Source organism: Erithacus rubecula (assembly GCF_903797595.1).
Source record: "Erithacus rubecula genome assembly, chromosome: 3".
Classification (NCBI taxonomy): domain Eukaryota; kingdom Metazoa; phylum Chordata; class Aves; order Passeriformes; family Muscicapidae; genus Erithacus; species Erithacus rubecula.
The window spans coordinates 108526342-108545540 of NC_136689.1; the positions used below are offsets into that span (position 1 = coordinate 108526342).

Sequence of the window (19199 nt, forward strand, 5' to 3'; positions counted from 1 at the left end):
AATATATTTTGTATATCTAATCTAAATGTTCCCTTTCAGTTTGAACCCATTACTTCTTGTATTATATGTACTGTATGTTAGAATAAAGTATTACACGATTAATTTTTTAAAAAAGGACATTATTTTGTTAGGTAATCAGGTGTTAGGCAGTGTGAGATAAGGATGAATTAGAAAAGAAACAACAGAGTAGAAAGCAACACAATCTGTTGCCAAGTGACTGCTACAATTAAAATTGTCAAAGGAGCCATAGGTGAACTGTATGAAATCTAAGTGTGTCAACCAAGTTTTAGTGGGTACTCAAATAGGAAAAACATTTCCTGATCTCCATCATTTAATGAAAAGATGAAGATAATAATGCTCTTAGCCAAAAATGTATTCAGACATCTTTATTATGATGATGACATGTAAATTGTGTCTGTCTATGCTGGCAATGTTCTTCAACAATATTGTTAATCTCATATATACTGAAATGCAAACTAGATATGTGTAGTAATTTAAGCTAAAAATGTTACTTTCCGTGAGCGTTACTATTAATTTTGCTTCATAGGAAGCAAAGTCTGTTTCAAAACAAAATGTGGAAAAACAATGAACAATGGAAACCGTTTTTCAGGACAAAGAAAACATGAATAAAATTTTAATTAAATCATTAATAACTTAGTAATATTTACATGTGCTTTTGTGAATTAAGGGTATACAAGTGTCATAGCAAGTGTCCTATGTATTAACATACTCAGTATTAAAGAAAAAACACATTAATTAAAATGTCATACGATTAATGAAAATTATATACCTAATTCAACCACTCTTTTTTAGGTAAAGATTAACTTAAAGCCATATTTCACAGACTTCAGAGTTCAATGTCAGATTGAACTGTTCATTCTGTATTTCTCTCAGAATAACCCAGAGAATAACCCTGCAGATGCAAGATATTTTAACAAATTCACGGAAGGTCTTGTGCAAGTACCTAGAGGAGAAATTTTACATTTTTTAAATTCATATTTATTTATGACATTTTCATGTTTCCCAGAACACAATGATCTTCAAAAACAAAGTAGTTTTGGAAACAAAATAGTTTCTGAGAAGTCCAGTCTTATATATTGTTGCTGTGGTATCTTCAGTAAATCTTCAGGCAATGTCAGTCTTATACTTAATACTGTGCTCATGGCATTTTATTTCTTAATTACTAATTAATTGATTGTGAATTTTCTTTATAAGTTCATAAATGATAATAAACTGAAATGAAGGAAGTTGTATTCTTTAATTCATGATTTTAACAATTATTTAGTTATTCAAATGTTCCAGTTATTTAAGCAATGCAACAATATTTAAATGCTTTCTTCCTCTCACTTTTCAAATAAGTGACTATATTTTGTCCAGCATGCCTGACAAATTGCAGTCAAAATTCCACAAATGTTTTAAACTCCAAATTCACCCCCAGTGTTCATGAACAAGTGTATACAGGCTAATGGCTCTCATTATGTTTATGATTTCCAGACAAAAGCCTTACAACCCTGTGTAGGCTTGTTTCCTTGTTTGCTGTAATTTAATTCTTAAATAATACTTAACTATGTAAATTGAAATTAGTGGTTAAAAACTGTCATCTGTGCTAAATGTATTTCAAGTCAAACATCATAATTACATAAAGACATTGTTTCTGTGTCTGCACAGACCTATGATAAATATGAGTACACAAGTATTAAACTGAGTTTTTCAGAAAAAATCTGCACTGTGATTTGATTATAACAGCACTGGCATAAATCATAGCTCTTTCTGCTGCATATTCTCTGCTTTCTTGTATTCATTTTCTGACTGATAACTCATAGAGTCAACAGTAGTTTGTCATTTAGAGTATTTTGGTATGATGCTTTATAACAAGCCATTGTAATTTCCTGAAAGGAGAATGAATAGCTTTTAAGTGTACCTGGTTACATCAGATTATGCCAACATTTCAGAAAATCAGTTCTCAATTCAGGTAAGTAGCTTGTAAACTACCAAATAGAATTTTGGATGTGAGGCAATTTTTCTCCTTGCATCTTAAAAAGTAGTGACAAATATATTTGTGTCCTTGTTCTTCTGTAGCATTTTCAGAGCCAAAGCTCCAGTGCAAGATGTCATCTTTTATTAGCAATGTATGGTTTGAAAGCAAACTGTGAAACACAGCCCAAGCCAACACTGGCACGTGTTTGGTTATGATTATTTTTGTAATGTAGGCCTTCATTTATGGTAGTTATTAACATGGAGTCAAAAAGCCACTTGCCTCCCCTGTTGTCAAACACAGAAATGTAATTCTAATCAATAGGGAGTTTCCTCAAAGCATCTCTTCCACTGGGGACTTCCAGAAAATGTCCACCATCTTTAACTAGTTTAATTTGCTTTATTTGAAATACAGGATTTAAAATAGAATCCCCTCACTAAACTTCACTTCTTTCTTCATTGATGATATTCTATAAAAAGTAGATTTAACTAACCTTTGTGAATGCCATTTAGATATTTTATTTTCCTTTCTGCCTTAGTCACATTTTCCAAATTCTGCTTAGTTACTCCTTGCATTACAAGGTATCTTAGTATATAGTATCTACCCAGATATAATTTTTCACTAGAGATGTTTCATATGCTAAATGTTTTTTTTATTTGATTTTAAAATAAAAACAAATCTAAAAAGATGAAAAAATTTATGTGTCAGTTCTTAGAAGTTATATACCAAATTTTATCCTAGATAATTTTTGCAGTATTATGTATCAGTGTTTACAGAGAAAAAAATTTCTCAAGTCCTGCCCAACTACATCCCAGCATTCACATCCTAAATTTGTCTAACATTAACTAGTACGTATATAGACAACAATGTTTTAATGAAAAAAATGTAGCTCTTTTATGGGCAATTTGTGTTAGGTATGGACATACATAGATATTATGGTGAACATTTGTAAATAAGATTTGCAGCCACAATAGCCACCTTAAGGATTAAGTATGGAGACTAATAGATTAAACAGAATAACAAAACATGTACAGAAGTTAAAATCTAATTACTATTTTGAAAGTCATCCAATGTATAAAAAAATTACTCAAGTGCCATTCAATAACTGATTCTTAATGTTTTTCCATAAAGAATGCATGATATTCATTGAAATTGTTTTCTATAATGTGCATATTTGCATCATCAATTTTAGTAATAATATATGTATGTGTTTGTGTGAATATACATTGCCATATACCTACCTGAGCAAAGTGCTGTGTCTGTACTCCATCATATTTACTGCTCATTAAAACAGCAGTCAAAAAATATATTTGTCAGAAGAGAAAAAAAAATTTCCCTTGTAGGATTGAAAATAAATTAAGGTGCTGCTGAATTATATGGTGGTGCTAGAACAAAGTAAGAAAAGGCCCCATAATGACCCACAAGGTGCCTATCAACAAACCTCAGTGTACCTGTCCTGTGTTCTCTTGTAGAAATCTTGAGCATTTCACCAAAAAAGAGAATACCGCAAAAAATAAATCACATTGAAAATATCTTGGTTTTTATACCACAAAACTACTAAATCACACAGATCAGTATTTCTCTTAATTTATTTAGGAACAATCTCCCATGTTTTCTAGGGATACATTACTTGTCTGTCTCTTCATGCAACGAATGCATATACAGCATATTGAAGCAAAACAGCATATAAAAACCTTCTTGACATTCAAATTTCAGTAGTAGGGAAGGCAGAAAGAAACCAGGCTCACTGGAAGGTGGGAATTTAATGATGTAACTCTTGTGAAAAAAGTATTTATTCCATGCTTCAAAGTTGAAATGGTGAACAAATAGCTACTATAACTTTAATATAAGCCTTCAAACATGCTTCATACAGTTTTATGTTCTGTGGCTAGAAACAAATGTTGGTAGATTGTCCATCTGTACCAAGCAAATACACTGTAGTCTTTTAGTATTCTATGCAATTTCAGTAATGGACAAAACAGTTATTTTATAAGGGCTGACTTTCATGCTTTTTTCCTTTGTCTCATTTTTGTTCTTTATCCTCTGTGTCCTCCCCTGTCTTTCCCTTTATAGTTATAAAGCTGCAGCAGCTGACAAAGGAAATTGCCTTGGACTATAATTCTTTTGTAGTAAGACACTCTCCAGAGATCAGTAACACAGTAGAACTGAGCATGAACAAGATCTTAATCCTACTCAGTTCCCTACTGCTGCTATAACTCTGGGCAAAGTGTCACTTGGCAAAAATGAAATCTTTCTCAATTAGCTATAAGACAAACAGACAAATTAAGGTGTATCCCAGGTGCCTGAAAACTCAATTACTTTTATTCTTAGAAACAAGGACCTAGAGGGCATCTGCTCTTGATTTAGTTTGACTTGTAGGAGTATCATGTATTTTAGTCAGATGACAAACAGCATTAGCTTGAAAGGTGCCCATTGAAGTTTAGCATAATTCACATATCACATATAAAAAAATTGCGTTAAAAATCTTAAAGGAAGAATAATACAATCAGTCAGAGTATCAAGAAAAAAAGGAGACAGTGTTGGAAAAGTACAGATATAGATTTTTGAATGTGTGATGGAAAAGACAACAAAGGGATTTAATTAAACTAAAACTTGAAAAGTGACCTCTGACATCCTTTCCTTAATAAAAATGGTTTCTTTGTTTATTCCACCATTTACAGGTGGTCTGGGATGTAGCTGTCCAATCTTTATAAAATACTGACAGACAGGTTTCTTCCCAAGCATCCTACTGAAGGCCAAACTTCTTTTGCATAACAAGTATATAATAAAACCTGTATCATTCATGTCAATGAAATGATATTTTGCTTATGATTTCCATAGATCATGTATGTAGACAAGATGTATTTCATAAAATCATAGGATATCCTGAGTGGGAAGGGACACATAAGAATCATCAAAGTCCAGCTCCTGGTCCTGCATGGTACAGCCCCAAGAATCACACTCTGTGCCTGAGAGCACTGTACAACTTGAACTCTGTCAGCCTGGTGCTGTGACCACTTCCCTGGGGAGCCTGTTCCAGTGCCCAACCACCCTCTGGGTGAAAAACCTTTTTTTAATGTCAAGCCTAAACCTCCCCTGACACAACTTCAGGCCATTCCTTTGGGTGCTGTTACTGGTCATCACAAAGAAGAGATCAGTGCCTGCCCATCCTCTTTCCCTCACAAGGAAGTTGTAAACTATGATGAGGTCTTCCCCTAGTTTCCTCTTCTCCAAGTGACCTCAGCTGCTCCTCATGTGCCTTCACTGACAGATGGAATGATGTCATTGTAGTACATGGTGCAAACACTACTGCTGAAGTTCATTAAGTATAAATAGGTTTTCTGCAAAAAGAGGGTTGGTCCACAGTGGATAATTTGACACAGAAGAGAGACACAACTGTTAAATAATGAATTGAAGGTAGTTCATCACTGAATCCAGAGGACACGATTTAAATTTGTTCTGGTTGGTGATTCTTTTGTTGACAAAATACACATTTTCTTTCATAGTGCTAAGGCATAATGCTCTCTATACCCTAAATGATATATCTATCCCAGAGCCGTAGGCTAGTCAGGTATCCACGTTTCTATGAGTATTTTTTAGACCATGGTGAGCAAAAATACAGTCACTTATTTATTCTGTATTTGTTTGATAATCTGGTCTCTATTTAGGATTAGAACAAGCTCCTGGACCTAAAACAAAATAAAAACTCTAATGAATATTCCTAGTCATAGCCCAAACAAAGACACTTGCAGTTATGATGTATTTCCACATTTCTGATGTGATTACCTAGATCAAAAGTTGATTTTGGTTGATGTCATCTCACCAAAATTATATGTGGATTAGTCCAAGATTCTGGGAATGAGTAGCAAACTGACATATAATATAAATGTGAAAATATTTTCTAGGGTGCCTTATAGAATATGTTCTAGATCTAACACTATTGACATCATTTTCTTCATTTGTGTGACTATGTTGCAGGTATAGAAGTCAATAGATTTTTTTCCATGTGTAATTTATATGCAGCATTTATGTACCAACTAAAAAATAAAGATATGCAGGCAGAGAGCATCCTTTTTTAATTATAGCAGAATAACACTAGCAGAAGATAATAGGCAGTAATTTGTTTGCAAAGACTAGCACAAATGAGTCCTAGATGATTACTTATAAATAAAATATTTCTCATTAAAAAGTATGGGTGAAGAATCTTGGTCCCAGATACATCACAGGAAAAAAAATCCTGTTAATTTCAGTGAATACAGGATTTTGCTTTTTGATGATTTGTTATTACAATAATGTAATAGCATCTCAAGAGGAGTCTTAAATTTAATTTGTCAGCTTGTCTGTGCAGTTTATTTGTTTGCACTGCATTCTGGTATTCTTTGAAGTTAATTTTATTAAATGGTATAAAATGCAAAAAGCAGCCGAAGCAATATATGAATTATAATTGGGAAAAGGATTTATATCTTATTGGTTGTTTTTAGTTTTATGTGTGATACATACTGTATTTGTTCAAGGAGATTGTCTTCTTCCAGTGCATTTTTCAAGACATGGATTAATTATCTGAGATTTTCTGTGACCACACTGGGAGTATCTAATTGTGACACTGGTGGCATTATCAGTGTATGCCTCTTGCTGAATTAGACTGCTTGTCATTGTTCCTAAATTCTATCTCTACTCATTAAATGAGATTTCACTTTTCAAGGCAATAAATAATGCATATTGAGTTCTCCTCTTTATATTCCATCAAGTCATCAAAATGTTGTCTGCCATTACTTGAAAGGTGTGTCAGGATCTAATGAGTTGCTGATGCCGCTGTCTACAAGAGAATAATTATTAATTCAGTTGCAATTTGTGCTTTAAAAGGAATTTAAAAGGTCCACCTTTAAAATCTATTTTAGGGCAAACAAAAATTTATTGCTTCCTATAAATGCTGTATACAGACCTCTAAAATATTCTCAGTGATGCAGGTTATGCACAGTTACTGAGGCAAGTACTTGAAGAGAACAGGCTGTTTTTGTCAGTCAAAACTAGCCCTATGAGTGTTGAGCTCAGTAACACTGGGCCTTCAAACCAGTAAGTACTTCTGCTTATATTCCATAATTCTTGAAAACTAATTTAGAAATATTTTATGTGACTCACGTTTAGCTATTTGACAATTTTCAAAAAAGCCAGCATGTTTTACAAATGTACTTATTGGTTAAAAGTCAATATATATACATATAGATATTTGTACAAAATTATAACCACCTATGTTAACTTTCTGAAGCTCAACAGATGGCTCAGAGAAGCTCTGATATTCAAGAACATAAAAAATAATGACTGTGACAGTGGTGTAGATCAGAATTCCCAAGGATACCTATGCCTAATGCAGGATAATTAGCCCTTAAAATTAGAATTTGGAAGAGTCACCACAGTGAGCACTGTAACACTGAAGTCAGCCCATAGGATCATGAAAGATAAAACATAAAACTCTCATTCATGTGTTAATGTCACTGCTGTAGTTACACATCAGTGTGAAACTGGTGCTCAGGTGAGTAGGTCTGGTTTCTCCTTTCTTACTTTGGCACTATGAAGTAGTCATTGAAAGTGGATAGGTCTGGTCCCTGTTCACTGCTTATGCATTTTGCAGCAATGAAAGTGAAAAGAAGAAATGCAGCACACTCAGAACATATGCAAGCAGAGGAATTAATCCAGTCATGCCCAAGATACTTTATTTTAAGAGCAATGTGGTTGCAGTCACAACATTCTGCATCCCTTATACATATGCTGCACATACAAAATGTGCAGTTCTGGCTACACAGGCAGCACTTCAGCCTCTTTGGTAGGAGAAAGGATTTAAATGGGTCTTACTGGGCATATGATTAAATAATTTACCCATTTTTTGCTATATAGAATTTGAACATCTAGTTTAAGTGGTTTAAGCTATCTGTTACAGTTGTAATGTAGTATCGTTTATTGAAGCAGACACACATCCAGACTCTACCATAATGAACCAGTTCTCCCCATTTTAAACGAGGATGTAGGATCTGTTATTCAGAGATTCTCTAGAAAAAGAAGTAGCCAGAGTGACTAGCTTGAAATACTTTGTATTTCTGACTTAGTTACTTAAAGCTCACATTCCCCTACTTTTTTATGCAAATGAACACTCTCTCATGTGGACAACTTTGAGAGAAAGTGTGTTGAAGATCACTCAAAAGGAGCAGATAATTCTTTCACGTGGGAATCATTTCATGCATTGTCAATAGCATTTCTTCTCCTTACACTTCAGATGAGTAGTATTTAATTGTCTCTACAGAGACTGTCAGTTCTAGGAGCTTGTTTTAGTATCTTGATGCTGAAGTGCAGTTTTGTTGGGATTAGTTCTCTCCACTCTATAGACCTGATTTTGCAGTGTTAAGTAAGAGCCCTTGCTCGGTAGGAGTCTCTAAAACCAATGTTATGCATAAATTGAAGTGTGTTCCTGAGTCGTGCCTGTTGTTTGGTGTGACTGTATTCTCTTTCCTCTGAATGGGAATGAAGTGCACAGCAAAACTGCATGGAAATGTCAAAGTACCTCAGTTCTATACATCCTTCATCTTCATTCAAACTTAATCTGACTGGGAATAAGGCCAGGTACCCTGGGATTTTGCCTGCACATCTAAGGGTCCTTGTTAATGCTGCATCTCTCTCCTGACCTCTCCATATATCATCAGAGAACAGAAAGATGATAGCTCATTGCTTTGATTGTTTTCTCCTGAGATGAAAAGACAATCAGTGCCCTTTACATTTCTCATCCAGGAAATGACACACTTAAGTAGATTTGCTGTCCCTGCAGAAAGGCACTGATCTTGATCTTCTGACAAGAGTTGTTGAATTTGTAAATCTGTAAAAAAAAAAAAAAAAAAAAAAAATTTTACAAAGCAGGTAGGACTATAGCCACCTGAATGATGTTATATACTAGATTGTTTTGTTTTGTTTTTACGTCACTATTTGTACAATATAAATAAACATCTTCGATCAAACAGAGTCAAAGGAATTTCACACACATAGAAACGAGGGAAGCTATTCTGTTTTCTGTAGCACAGATTGGTGGGCTCAGGAGGACAACATTTGAAACAAATAGACTATATTTTCACATTAACTGCCAATTTCCTCTAGTTTATGTGAAAGAGAATGTCCTTAACTATGTTTATGGCAGATGGGAGCTCACCTGTCACATACAGAGAATGAAAGTGGCACTGAGAATAGGGCTCTTTTTTTTCATCTGGAAGGGGCAACTATAGAGACACAATTTTGGAGAAAAACTCTAGCACTTGTTTTGTTTAAAGTACACAGTTAAGATGCTGTCCTTGTGGTTTCTTTTCTTGTCAGGTTGCTAAGACAAACACAACAAACTTAATTTAGCTTGCTGTAGGGTAAAGATTTTTGCCAGTCTTTGACATAAGGAGACCAACACATCCTGAAGCAAAGGATTAAGATTGTGTAGATTAAGGGCAATTAAAAATTTGACCTCCCCCATATTCTGCTTAATTCCCAGTAGACAGTAAATCATTCACAGATAAAGACTAAGGGCACAGATGAAAAATGTCATCCTACACCATTGGGAGGAAATAAGTAAACTTAGACAAGAGGGTTGCCTTAAGTTTTTGTGTTGTTCCATGCCTGTGAAATTAGTGTTCATCAAAGTAATAGCATGTGATGATGACCTCCTAATTATGTGAAATGCTATTGGAATCACAATGAAAAATTTTAACAATCCAAAATATCTGTAGGGTGGGGAATATCTTTAAATGAGCTTGAAAATACTTACAGCAAAAATAGCGCTTTTCCATTTTTAAGCAGAGCAGTTTAAAATTTTTTTTTCTACATAAATCCCCACTAGTTATAATTTCAAACATATGTTTTTCTAGACAGCTGTAAGTTTTATTAATTGTATATTTATTTTGTAAACCATTATGTGCTTTTCAACAAGACACAATGCAATTCACAATATAATTACTTGAAAGGTCACTTTACCATTAGAATTAATGATTTGCTCAAATTCCTCACTAGAGCCCTCATAACTAAACTCAAAATATGTTCTCATTAAAGAGCTTCCTTTCATTATTTTATCCTTTAAAAATATATATATTTTTAGTATGATATGCCCTTTTATGTTAATAGTAGATTTTTTTAGTATGAATAGAGGGGTCTTGTATGTCATATCAACACTTCAGATAGAGTAGGGAATCCACAGATCATCAGTGGAAAAAATCCTCTTTTTGTTTAATCAGTATTTATTAAATTATAGATAAAGGAATTTCAGGGTAAATTTCACAAATGCAGTCTAACAGGTGTTATTCAAGCACTGCCAAAATATAATATGTCCATGTGATTAAAGGAACATATGACCATAGAACACTACATTTATTTAATTATGCATCATTGAGGTGTTAAAACATTCATTTGAAGCAGATCAGCTATTTATAATACAATTTTCAGTGATAACTACATTGACTTGCTTGTCTATGATTTTTTATATTTTGGTTTGTTTTATTTTTTTCCCTTTAGGCTGTGCTTTGGAGGTACAAGTTTTCCCAGCTCAAAGGTTCTTCAGATGATGGGAAGAGCAAAATCAAATTTTTGTTCCAAAACCAAGATACTAAACAAATTGAAGCAAAGGTAAAAACAATACATTTTTTGTAAAAAGGCAATATACAATTTTCAAAGCAGCTAGAGGAGTGGGGAAGTAAACTAAGTTACTTGAAAATATTAGGTTAATGTACAAAGAATGCAAAGAAAACCAATGAAATTGTAAAAAAAAAAACTGAACAGATTATTTTTACCTAGTTAAAAGTCTTTTGCAAGTGATTAGATTTAAAAATAATAAAATATAGGACTTATGGGATATATGGGTTTAGGGATGTTTTCCAACTCTCTTCTTTGTCATCATGATAAAGCTATCTGATAGCTTAAGTAGCCTGTTGTTCACCCTATAATTGTATCATGAAAAATGGTGGAAAATATGTCCTTAAGTCAATCTGGGAGCAAAACTCAGCAAGGGTTGAAAATGTGTTATTATTTCTCACAGGAAAAAAAAAAGTGTGGATTAAATACGTATTTCCCAACAACACTGAAACTTTGTTTCTGAGTATAATGTAAAATCAGAAAAGTTGTATTTCAAGTTGTGCTCTTGACTCAAGAGTTAATTCATTAAAAGAGTAGCCATAAGCCATTTAAGCTTAATTCAATTTATGTCTTTTGAGAATAAGGGCATTTACTGTCCCAATGTGTGTGAGAAGTGATCTCCTTAGATCTGCGATGGTTGGAACTGCCTGAGGGTCTGGGTCAAAGTTCTTTTTTGACTAGAATCCAAATATTAGTGTAAACATAATGACTATTCTCTTGTTGATGTCTAAGCTTTGCTTTTAAAGCATTTCCTATAATGATTTTCCTGCCCATGTCAAAGACAAAATTGATGAATGAATGTGTTAACAAAATGGTTCCATAAGCAAAAAGGAAAAAGTTAAATTGTCTATAAGTGCTAAATATGTAGAGTATTATAAAATACATTAAGAAAAAATTGCATTGTTTTCGGGATAGTTAAGTGTTCAAATGCCAATAGCTACATCAAGTATTTTCCTCCATGTTTCTTTATGCTTTATGTTAAATATTTTCTACCCAGCAGCTATTTACTTGATTTTGAGTGCTTTACTCAATAAAATAAAGGTATGTAAGAGCTCCCATTAAATCAGTGGGCAATAAAATGTGGGGATCATGGTTTGACACCTTCATGTTCTGTTGCATCTCAAAGATAAATATTTTCTTATTTCTGATTTCCTTCAGAAATATTTTTACTAGTACAGAACTTTTTTTCAGCTCTAATAAGACAATATAGTATAACTTAATGCCATAAGGATGATTTTCTCTTAAGGAAGTAATTGCAATCTTTTATCCTGCTTTTCATCTAATAGATGAAGGATGAAAGTCGTAATTATTTTTCTAATATCTGTCTGCTATTGCTGCCATACTAACACATTACTATAGCACCAAAAATATTAATAGGACTCCAAAAAGGGCACACTGTTGGGGTGTTTGGGGATTTTGGTGGCTTTGGTTTTGTTTGGTTTTTTGTTTTCTAAACTGGCCAAACTAGAATATATTTTTAATACTGAATTACATTAGAAAAAAAAAAATAAAACCAGAGAATGAAATACAGATTTTTGGAAAAAAAATAGGGTTTTTTTTTTCATGTTTTGAATTGTATCTGTCATATAAATCACTTAGAGATACATAACTGTGTTGAATATGCACAAGCCTTAGTGGTATCCTGGTGCCTTTATTGTACCTATTGTTACTTCCACTCAAATTGAGTTCATGAAAATTCTGCCAAACTTTTGTTAAGGTAGAAATACTACCTTGCACCTTATGAAGACAGAGCATTATGCAAACCTGCTAGCATGCTTATTAAGATGCTGTCATGTTCCCTGGTGGCTGCTCTTATCATAAATTTAAACTTTCACATTACTTAATTTGGATATAAAAAATTTTAAATTGTAATTAATTTTCATGGTGTTCAAGGCGTATTTACTATATGCAAAGATGTCAGCCTGTATTCTCTTTAGAAGGTGCTGTGGCGTTTATAATGAGCACTTCTATCCTTTCTAATTTGTTTACATATTAAGTATGTTGCTTAGTCTAAGAAATGTAGATAAATGTGTCTGTAAAATGAATATGAATGTTTTTGGGTCTTATAATTTCAACACTGGTTGGCTTACAATTTTGTGGATAACCCACTTTGTATCCTTAAATCTTTCATAGATTTAAAGCACTATTCATCATAAGAAGAAGTGGAACAGTCTGGCCTCTATTTTTTTGCTTTACATTCCTGAAGTAGAGGTGTAGCTATTTGCAGAACTGTTGAGTCATTAGGAAATGTTAATCATATTTTCAGAAATATTTGCAATGCCAGATTTCATGAATACTGTATGCAGGCTTCATTTGAAACCAGGGGCTGGAAATTTTGTAAAACATCTCCTGAAGGTTGTGATGAATATTCATGTCACAGCTATCATCACCTGTTAAATGCAGCCCTGTGTTGCAGCTGGCCTGGACACCCACTGCTGTAACATTTTCTTCATGATTCTATTCTTTTTTCCCAATACACATGGAATTGCAATACACATGGAATAATCAGAATGTAGTGAAAGGAGAACTGAACAGAGAATAAAACAAAAAATTGAGGAGCCATTGCACCAATGTATAAGGGCTCTTCAATTATTCATTCCCAAGCAACAATGTGAAAGCAGGGCATAGCAGGTAACTTTCCAGACACCACAAATACTGTAATATTTACACAAATACTGTTCAGTTTTGAGCCACTCACTAAAAGAAAGACATGATGGTGAATTGAGTCCATAAAAGGGCAACAGAGCTGGTGAAGGGTCGGAAACACAATTCTGATGTGGACATGTAGATGTGGCACTTGGGGACGTGGTCTAGCAGTGGACTTGGTAGTGCTGGATTAACCACTGGACTCAATAAGCATCCTTTCCAACCTAAAAGAGTCTGTGATTCTATATAATACCTTCACAGAAAAAATATGAGTTATCAAAATCCAAATTCTCCCTGTCTTCCTTGATTTATAATGCTGAACATTTTGTGTATCTCATGCTTTCCCAGATGTGTGTGATTATGGCATGTTAACCTGTGTGATAATATCCTCTAGCTTTAGAACACTTATTCATGCTCTGCAGAATCAAGAGTATCAAAATGCTCAGCTATTGAATCTTGATCCAAACTTAGATAAATTTGTTGTTATTATTCGAGAAGTGCTTTCCAACTTGTAGATATATATTGCTTGAGGAAAAAAATAGCTATGCATCAGCATTTTAAACTTTAGTCATGCTATCTTCATAATGTCCAGCGTCTCCTCTCTATTCTGGTGGAATATACAGAGATATCAGTGTCAATATTAGAAAAAATCTGGGAAAAATACATTTTGGAATAAAGTCCAGTACCACATACATTCATCAGTTAGGTTTTTTTGTTTTGTTTTGTTTTGTTTTGTTTTGTTTTTGAGAAAAACACTTTCCACCAGAGTTTGTATTCCTATATGAAAGTCATTCACTGATGCTGAATAGCTAATTTTTTTTTTTTTCTAATACTGTCCAAATTTTTTATAGTGTGCTTTGTGCCTGACTTAAAAAATTCAAAATGGCATGCTTTGAGACATACAACATGTGCTATGAATTTAGTTACAGTTTAACTTATTTTCCAGTATAAATATTTTCAGCCTTAAAATCATTTTAGTGTTTATACATTTCAAATACTGCCTTTTTTTCTGTAGAGACATTGTACCCATGGTTTTGTTTGGCTTCTCTCTAAGTTAGATCATGTTACTATAAAGATAGGTAATGTAAAATAAAAGAAATGCTTCCTCGTGGACTTAAGCAGTTCCAGTCATAAAATCTGAACAATAATTGCCATAGGTCACACCAGTGGGTGCATGGCAGGAAACATTAAAGCAAACACCTAACTTTGAAGGTATCTATGGCAAGGTCTATAAGGTTTCTGACAAGAAAACCACTTAAGGGCAACATTAATCACTGATACCCCTTAGACATTCCAATCTCTAGGTTGTTTCCCAGCTGTCACTCAGCAGGAGATATTGCACTAGTTTGCTCAGCACGACAAAATTTTTATGGGTGAGAGCTACAAAATAGATCTGTCAGCTTGACAGAATGTGGAGCCAATGTGTCCCTGTATCGGTTCTTACTGAGCTGCTTGGCTTGGGTTAAAAAACCTGAGCACAGAAGGGCAAAGCTTTCTCTGCCTCAGTAAGGTCCAAAGGGATTCACTTAGACCTTCCTATTTAGTTACTTATCTAGTTACTTATCTGCTTACCTGTTTGCTTAGCTGTAGTTTAATCAGTGTCTCAACAGCAACACAGCAGCTTCCAGAGGTGATACGTAATCTAAGAGCTGTAACAAACTCAGTGTGCTGTGACCTTCAATTTTACCTACATATTAGACTTTTCTGACAAAAGAGTACCTTGAAACTTCAAGAGTTCCTGTTTTGAGATATAAGTATATACCTCCATAGGAGTAAGTGATGTGTGTTCAAATCAGCCTCTTGCAGTATTGAATTTTCACCAAACTGGGAACTGAGGGTCTCTGTGCTTGGTAAAACATGGATGATTCCAAAGTCACACTTCAATCTGTGTTTTCACCTCCCCCAACTTGCATCACGATATTTCTCTCTGAAAAGCTCAGGCAAGGCCACACTGCTGTGCTGCATCAGGTGAGCTTTTGTTCACAGATTGGCTGAACTCCTAAGAATAGCAGTACAAAACTGAAGTGGATACAAAAATAAGTTTATCAAGGTGAAGGTCCAGTCAGTTTTCTTCATCTATTTGAATACAGAAAACCAAAGAAGGCACAGATATGGTATCACCAAAGGAAGAAGTTTAACTTCAAGGATTTCACATTAATCTCATCATTACTTAATGCTACCTTAATATTAATTAATACCAATTAATTTGTACTTGAAATTATCTTGTATAGAAATCTAATCTAAATATCCTGAATGACTACTGATCATATTGCTATGAGCAAAATACCCACTTTCTACTGTTGCAAGGTGACTTGGTGCTTGCATCGTTTTCCAGACTGACATTTCTGCACATTTCAAGTCTGTTCTCCAAAATGCAATTTTAAATTAATCCTTGTTCTTACCCTTGAGGGTTTTTCTGTGAGCATCACAGTGCTCTTCACATTTAGAGTGTCATCTTTAAATGGGTTATAAGTATACATCCTTAAGATTTTTTATAGAGTGATTGCTCACTTGCAGTTACAGAAGTTTTGAGTACAGATTTCTGACTTGTGTTGGTTTGTGTTTTTAGTTTCCCCATGTCTTGCACATGGATTATTTGTCTAATATCTATTTAATTCAGATTCTATGCAAATATAGAGAGACTATGTATAGTCTCCTTTTTTGACGGACAAATATCTTCTCTTACCAGCAGTTTATGTATGAAAGAAGGAGAAGACTTTGTTTTAAATATACCATGGGAATTTAAAAACATACAATTGCTGGATTTTGTAAATATTCATATAGTTGTATCATACTACATAATGCATGTATAATACAATGCAATAAGAGATTGCTGGAGTTTGTTTGCTTGCTTTTGGGAAAACTCTCTTTTCTCTTTCCTTTGTCTTTTCAATTCAGACTTCCTCTGCAAAAGGCTACTTGAATTCCAATATACTCCTGACCTTCTCAATGACTGCATCTTTCTCACATGCCTTTTTGCCCACTTATGTCCTCAGAGGGAACTGCAGATGTTCAGTTAATAATCTGGAAGTGTCTGATATAATGACATCAATGTAACATGACAGCAGTTTAATCAAGAGGTTAGCTTAGAAAGACCATTTGAAGACCAGAGGGTACACTGATATTCCTGGAAGGGTAGGGTCTTAGGTGAGGTGTGTAGGCAACAGTCTGGAAATTGTAATAATACTGGGTTGTGTACTTGAGCATGGACAAGTATGTGTGGCTTGAATTAGGATTTCTTTGCTTTTTGGAGGATTCAGAGCATGTGACTTTCCCTACTGGTATCCACTTCAATGGTTTAACTGCATATTTTTTCAGGTTTCTTAGGGCTTGTCTGCCTGTTCACTTGAAACTTCATCTAGACTATGTGTGCACTACACACTACCCTGCCTAGAGGAAACTGTATTCAGACAAAAGTATGACTGAGGACAGAGTGTGTATGGAACCAGCCAGGGTTGGTGGGGGTGCACAGGAGCCTGTGTGTTCCCCTCTGTCTGCTGGCAGTAGTGCCGACCTGGGGACACCTAAAAGTGCAAGTTCCCAGCAGAGTGAGGGCATGTTTTGTGTTTGTCAGCAGCTCTACATGATGTCCTGTCTGTTTGTTAAGGTTTCTTGTGATTAGGCTAATCTGCCTGAAAAGTGTTGTTCCTGATAGATCCTGCTCCCATCAATCAGGCTTCTGGGAACTGAGTTACAGCCATTAATCAGACCTGCATTACTTGCCACATACCAGTCAGCCTACTGTGTTTCACATTGCTTTAATTTCCAGTTAAAAATGCATGTCTTACTGAAATAGTAATAGTGTTTCATTGCAAATAATAACTGAGCATTTGCTGTCTTCTTAGTGCTCTTCTTTTCAGTCAAGGTAATTTGCATGTTGTGTCATTACTATTGATAATGGTTATCAAGAAGGACCTTCATCTTTTACCTCACCTGTTTCCCTTGATGGTCAGTTGAGCAGTAGATATTCCTGATGTGTTACTATTGCAGAAACACCTGTGATAACTCTTGGTAATAATTATACTCATACACTGTGAAAATTCAGTGTCCAGTAGCTGTAATTATAATAGTAACAATATTCAGCTTGTAGCTTTACCAAATTGACTTGAACAATTCTCAAACTGTAAATTTGTTTTAATATGGTTATCTTGTTGAGACATAAAGGGAACTGTAATCTTTCTACAGATAATATATGCAATTGGTACTAAAAATATTTCACTGTTCCACTTAATATTTATTCCTTTAAGCTTCAGGTGTGTTTTATAGTACTAATAGAGTAAATAAATATATTAATAAAATGAAGTTAAGTGAAAAATAACTTTATTCAAATGACTCATAGTTGTTATTCTGATATAAATTCCATAACTCCTTGTTTCCTCATCTTTGAATGACCATTCTTTTCTTATTTATGATAAATTTTCTTATTTTGAAATTTGAAGGATGAAAAAGTCCATTTTGACATAGTGATAAAATTGCCTTTCTCTCTGGGTTTAAATTGGGGGGGGGATTGTGGGTTTTTTTTTTGTTATTTAGGTTTTTTTTTAGTGTAGACACAGCTGGCAGGTTTGTGAAATTTAGCATAAACTTTATCTTCTTTACTGAGAATTAGTCATCATGGGAATTTAGAGAACCTCATGGGATGTTATCAATTTATTTCTGAGCATGTCTGAAGAACATCTGCTGAAGCTGTAGGAGACCTGTACTTTACAAAGCTTCACCTATTCAGTACATCACTGGACACTGCACATCCTCCTGTCTGCTTTCACACAGTTGTCTCTTACCCATGAGGGATTTGTGAATGTCTCCATGAATTCTGTGAAGCAATGTCTTCCAGGAAATCTCAAGAGGCAGAAAATTACAGGTTGATGTAATTTGAGAGATTTAGCAATTTTTTGTTGAATTCACATTTTCAATATTCTTCTAAACAAGAGAGCAAAATCCTGGCATGATATAACCTGGAAATACCAATGCTAGATAGAAAGACAAGTAGAATATACCACAGATAGCAATTATTGGTTTCATGTTGCAGTGAAGAAATCTGTATGGGCAGTGAATCAAAGCAGAAAGATGTAAAATCTGTACTACTTTCCCTAGACTTATATGTTTTGAGGTGCTTTCAGTAATTGCTTTCAAATACAACAGATTGATTAAATACCAGCTTCAAAAAAAATACTGAAGATAACCCAGAAGAATTGATGAGATTAAGTCAATTAGACATAAAGAACAAATTTATATATGCAAAAAAAATTTTGGTTTTTATTTATTTCCTCTCTCGTGGAGTCTAAAAGAGTCCTAGCTAGTTTAATCACATGCTGAGTGGACTGCAAAGAAATGTAAATTAAAGCAGAAAAATAAGGAATTTGTATAATATTCCTAATAAATTTGAAACAGAGAGTATGTTCCTCTTTTGGCACAATAAATACCCAAATTATCACTGTGTTAGATATCACATTTTGATAATATTTCCTTCCTTTTTTAATATATATATATATTAAGGAATCAGGTGAGAAAATAGCTGTTTAATAGTGTGATAGTGTGATGAGACACGATGAACAAATGCAATATATGTGGAACTCAACATTATTAATTGGGTACATTGGTTAAACAGTAGTAGTCCAGAGGTGTGCAGACTCTTACAGGACAGCCATAAAGTTTCTATTTAAATTAACCTGAAAAAGTGCCAGATTTGCATTAACCTGAGCTAAAATAAAAATTATGTAGTGACATTTTCTTTCCCTTTTAGCTAGCAGGATCTCATATTTTTATGGAGGCACTTAATCCAGAAATTTGTCCATCTTAGTCTTCAAGCAATTATTTAGAGAATGTTCAACTTTCAAAGTCTAAGTCCCTACAAAGGAGAATTGCATGGCTCATTAGCAGAATTACATCAAGCTAATAAAATTATTGCTGTTGGAATAGTGGTTCATTCCTG

At 34.1% G+C, this 19199-nt stretch overlaps 1 protein-coding gene across 3 annotated transcripts in view; it reads left to right on the forward strand.

The window, feature by feature from the left end:
* The window catches only part of SNTG1 (syntrophin gamma 1), a 314522-nt gene that overhangs the window by 289224 nt on the left and 6099 nt on the right, over positions 1-19199 (forward strand). For all 3 annotated transcript variants that reach the window (XM_079302829.1, XM_079302828.1, XM_079302830.1), the window contains one exon: positions 10505-10615. In XM_079302829.1, coding sequence (XP_079158955.1) covers positions 10505-10615 — 111 coding nt within the window. The remainder of the gene's footprint in view (positions 1-10504; positions 10616-19199) is intronic.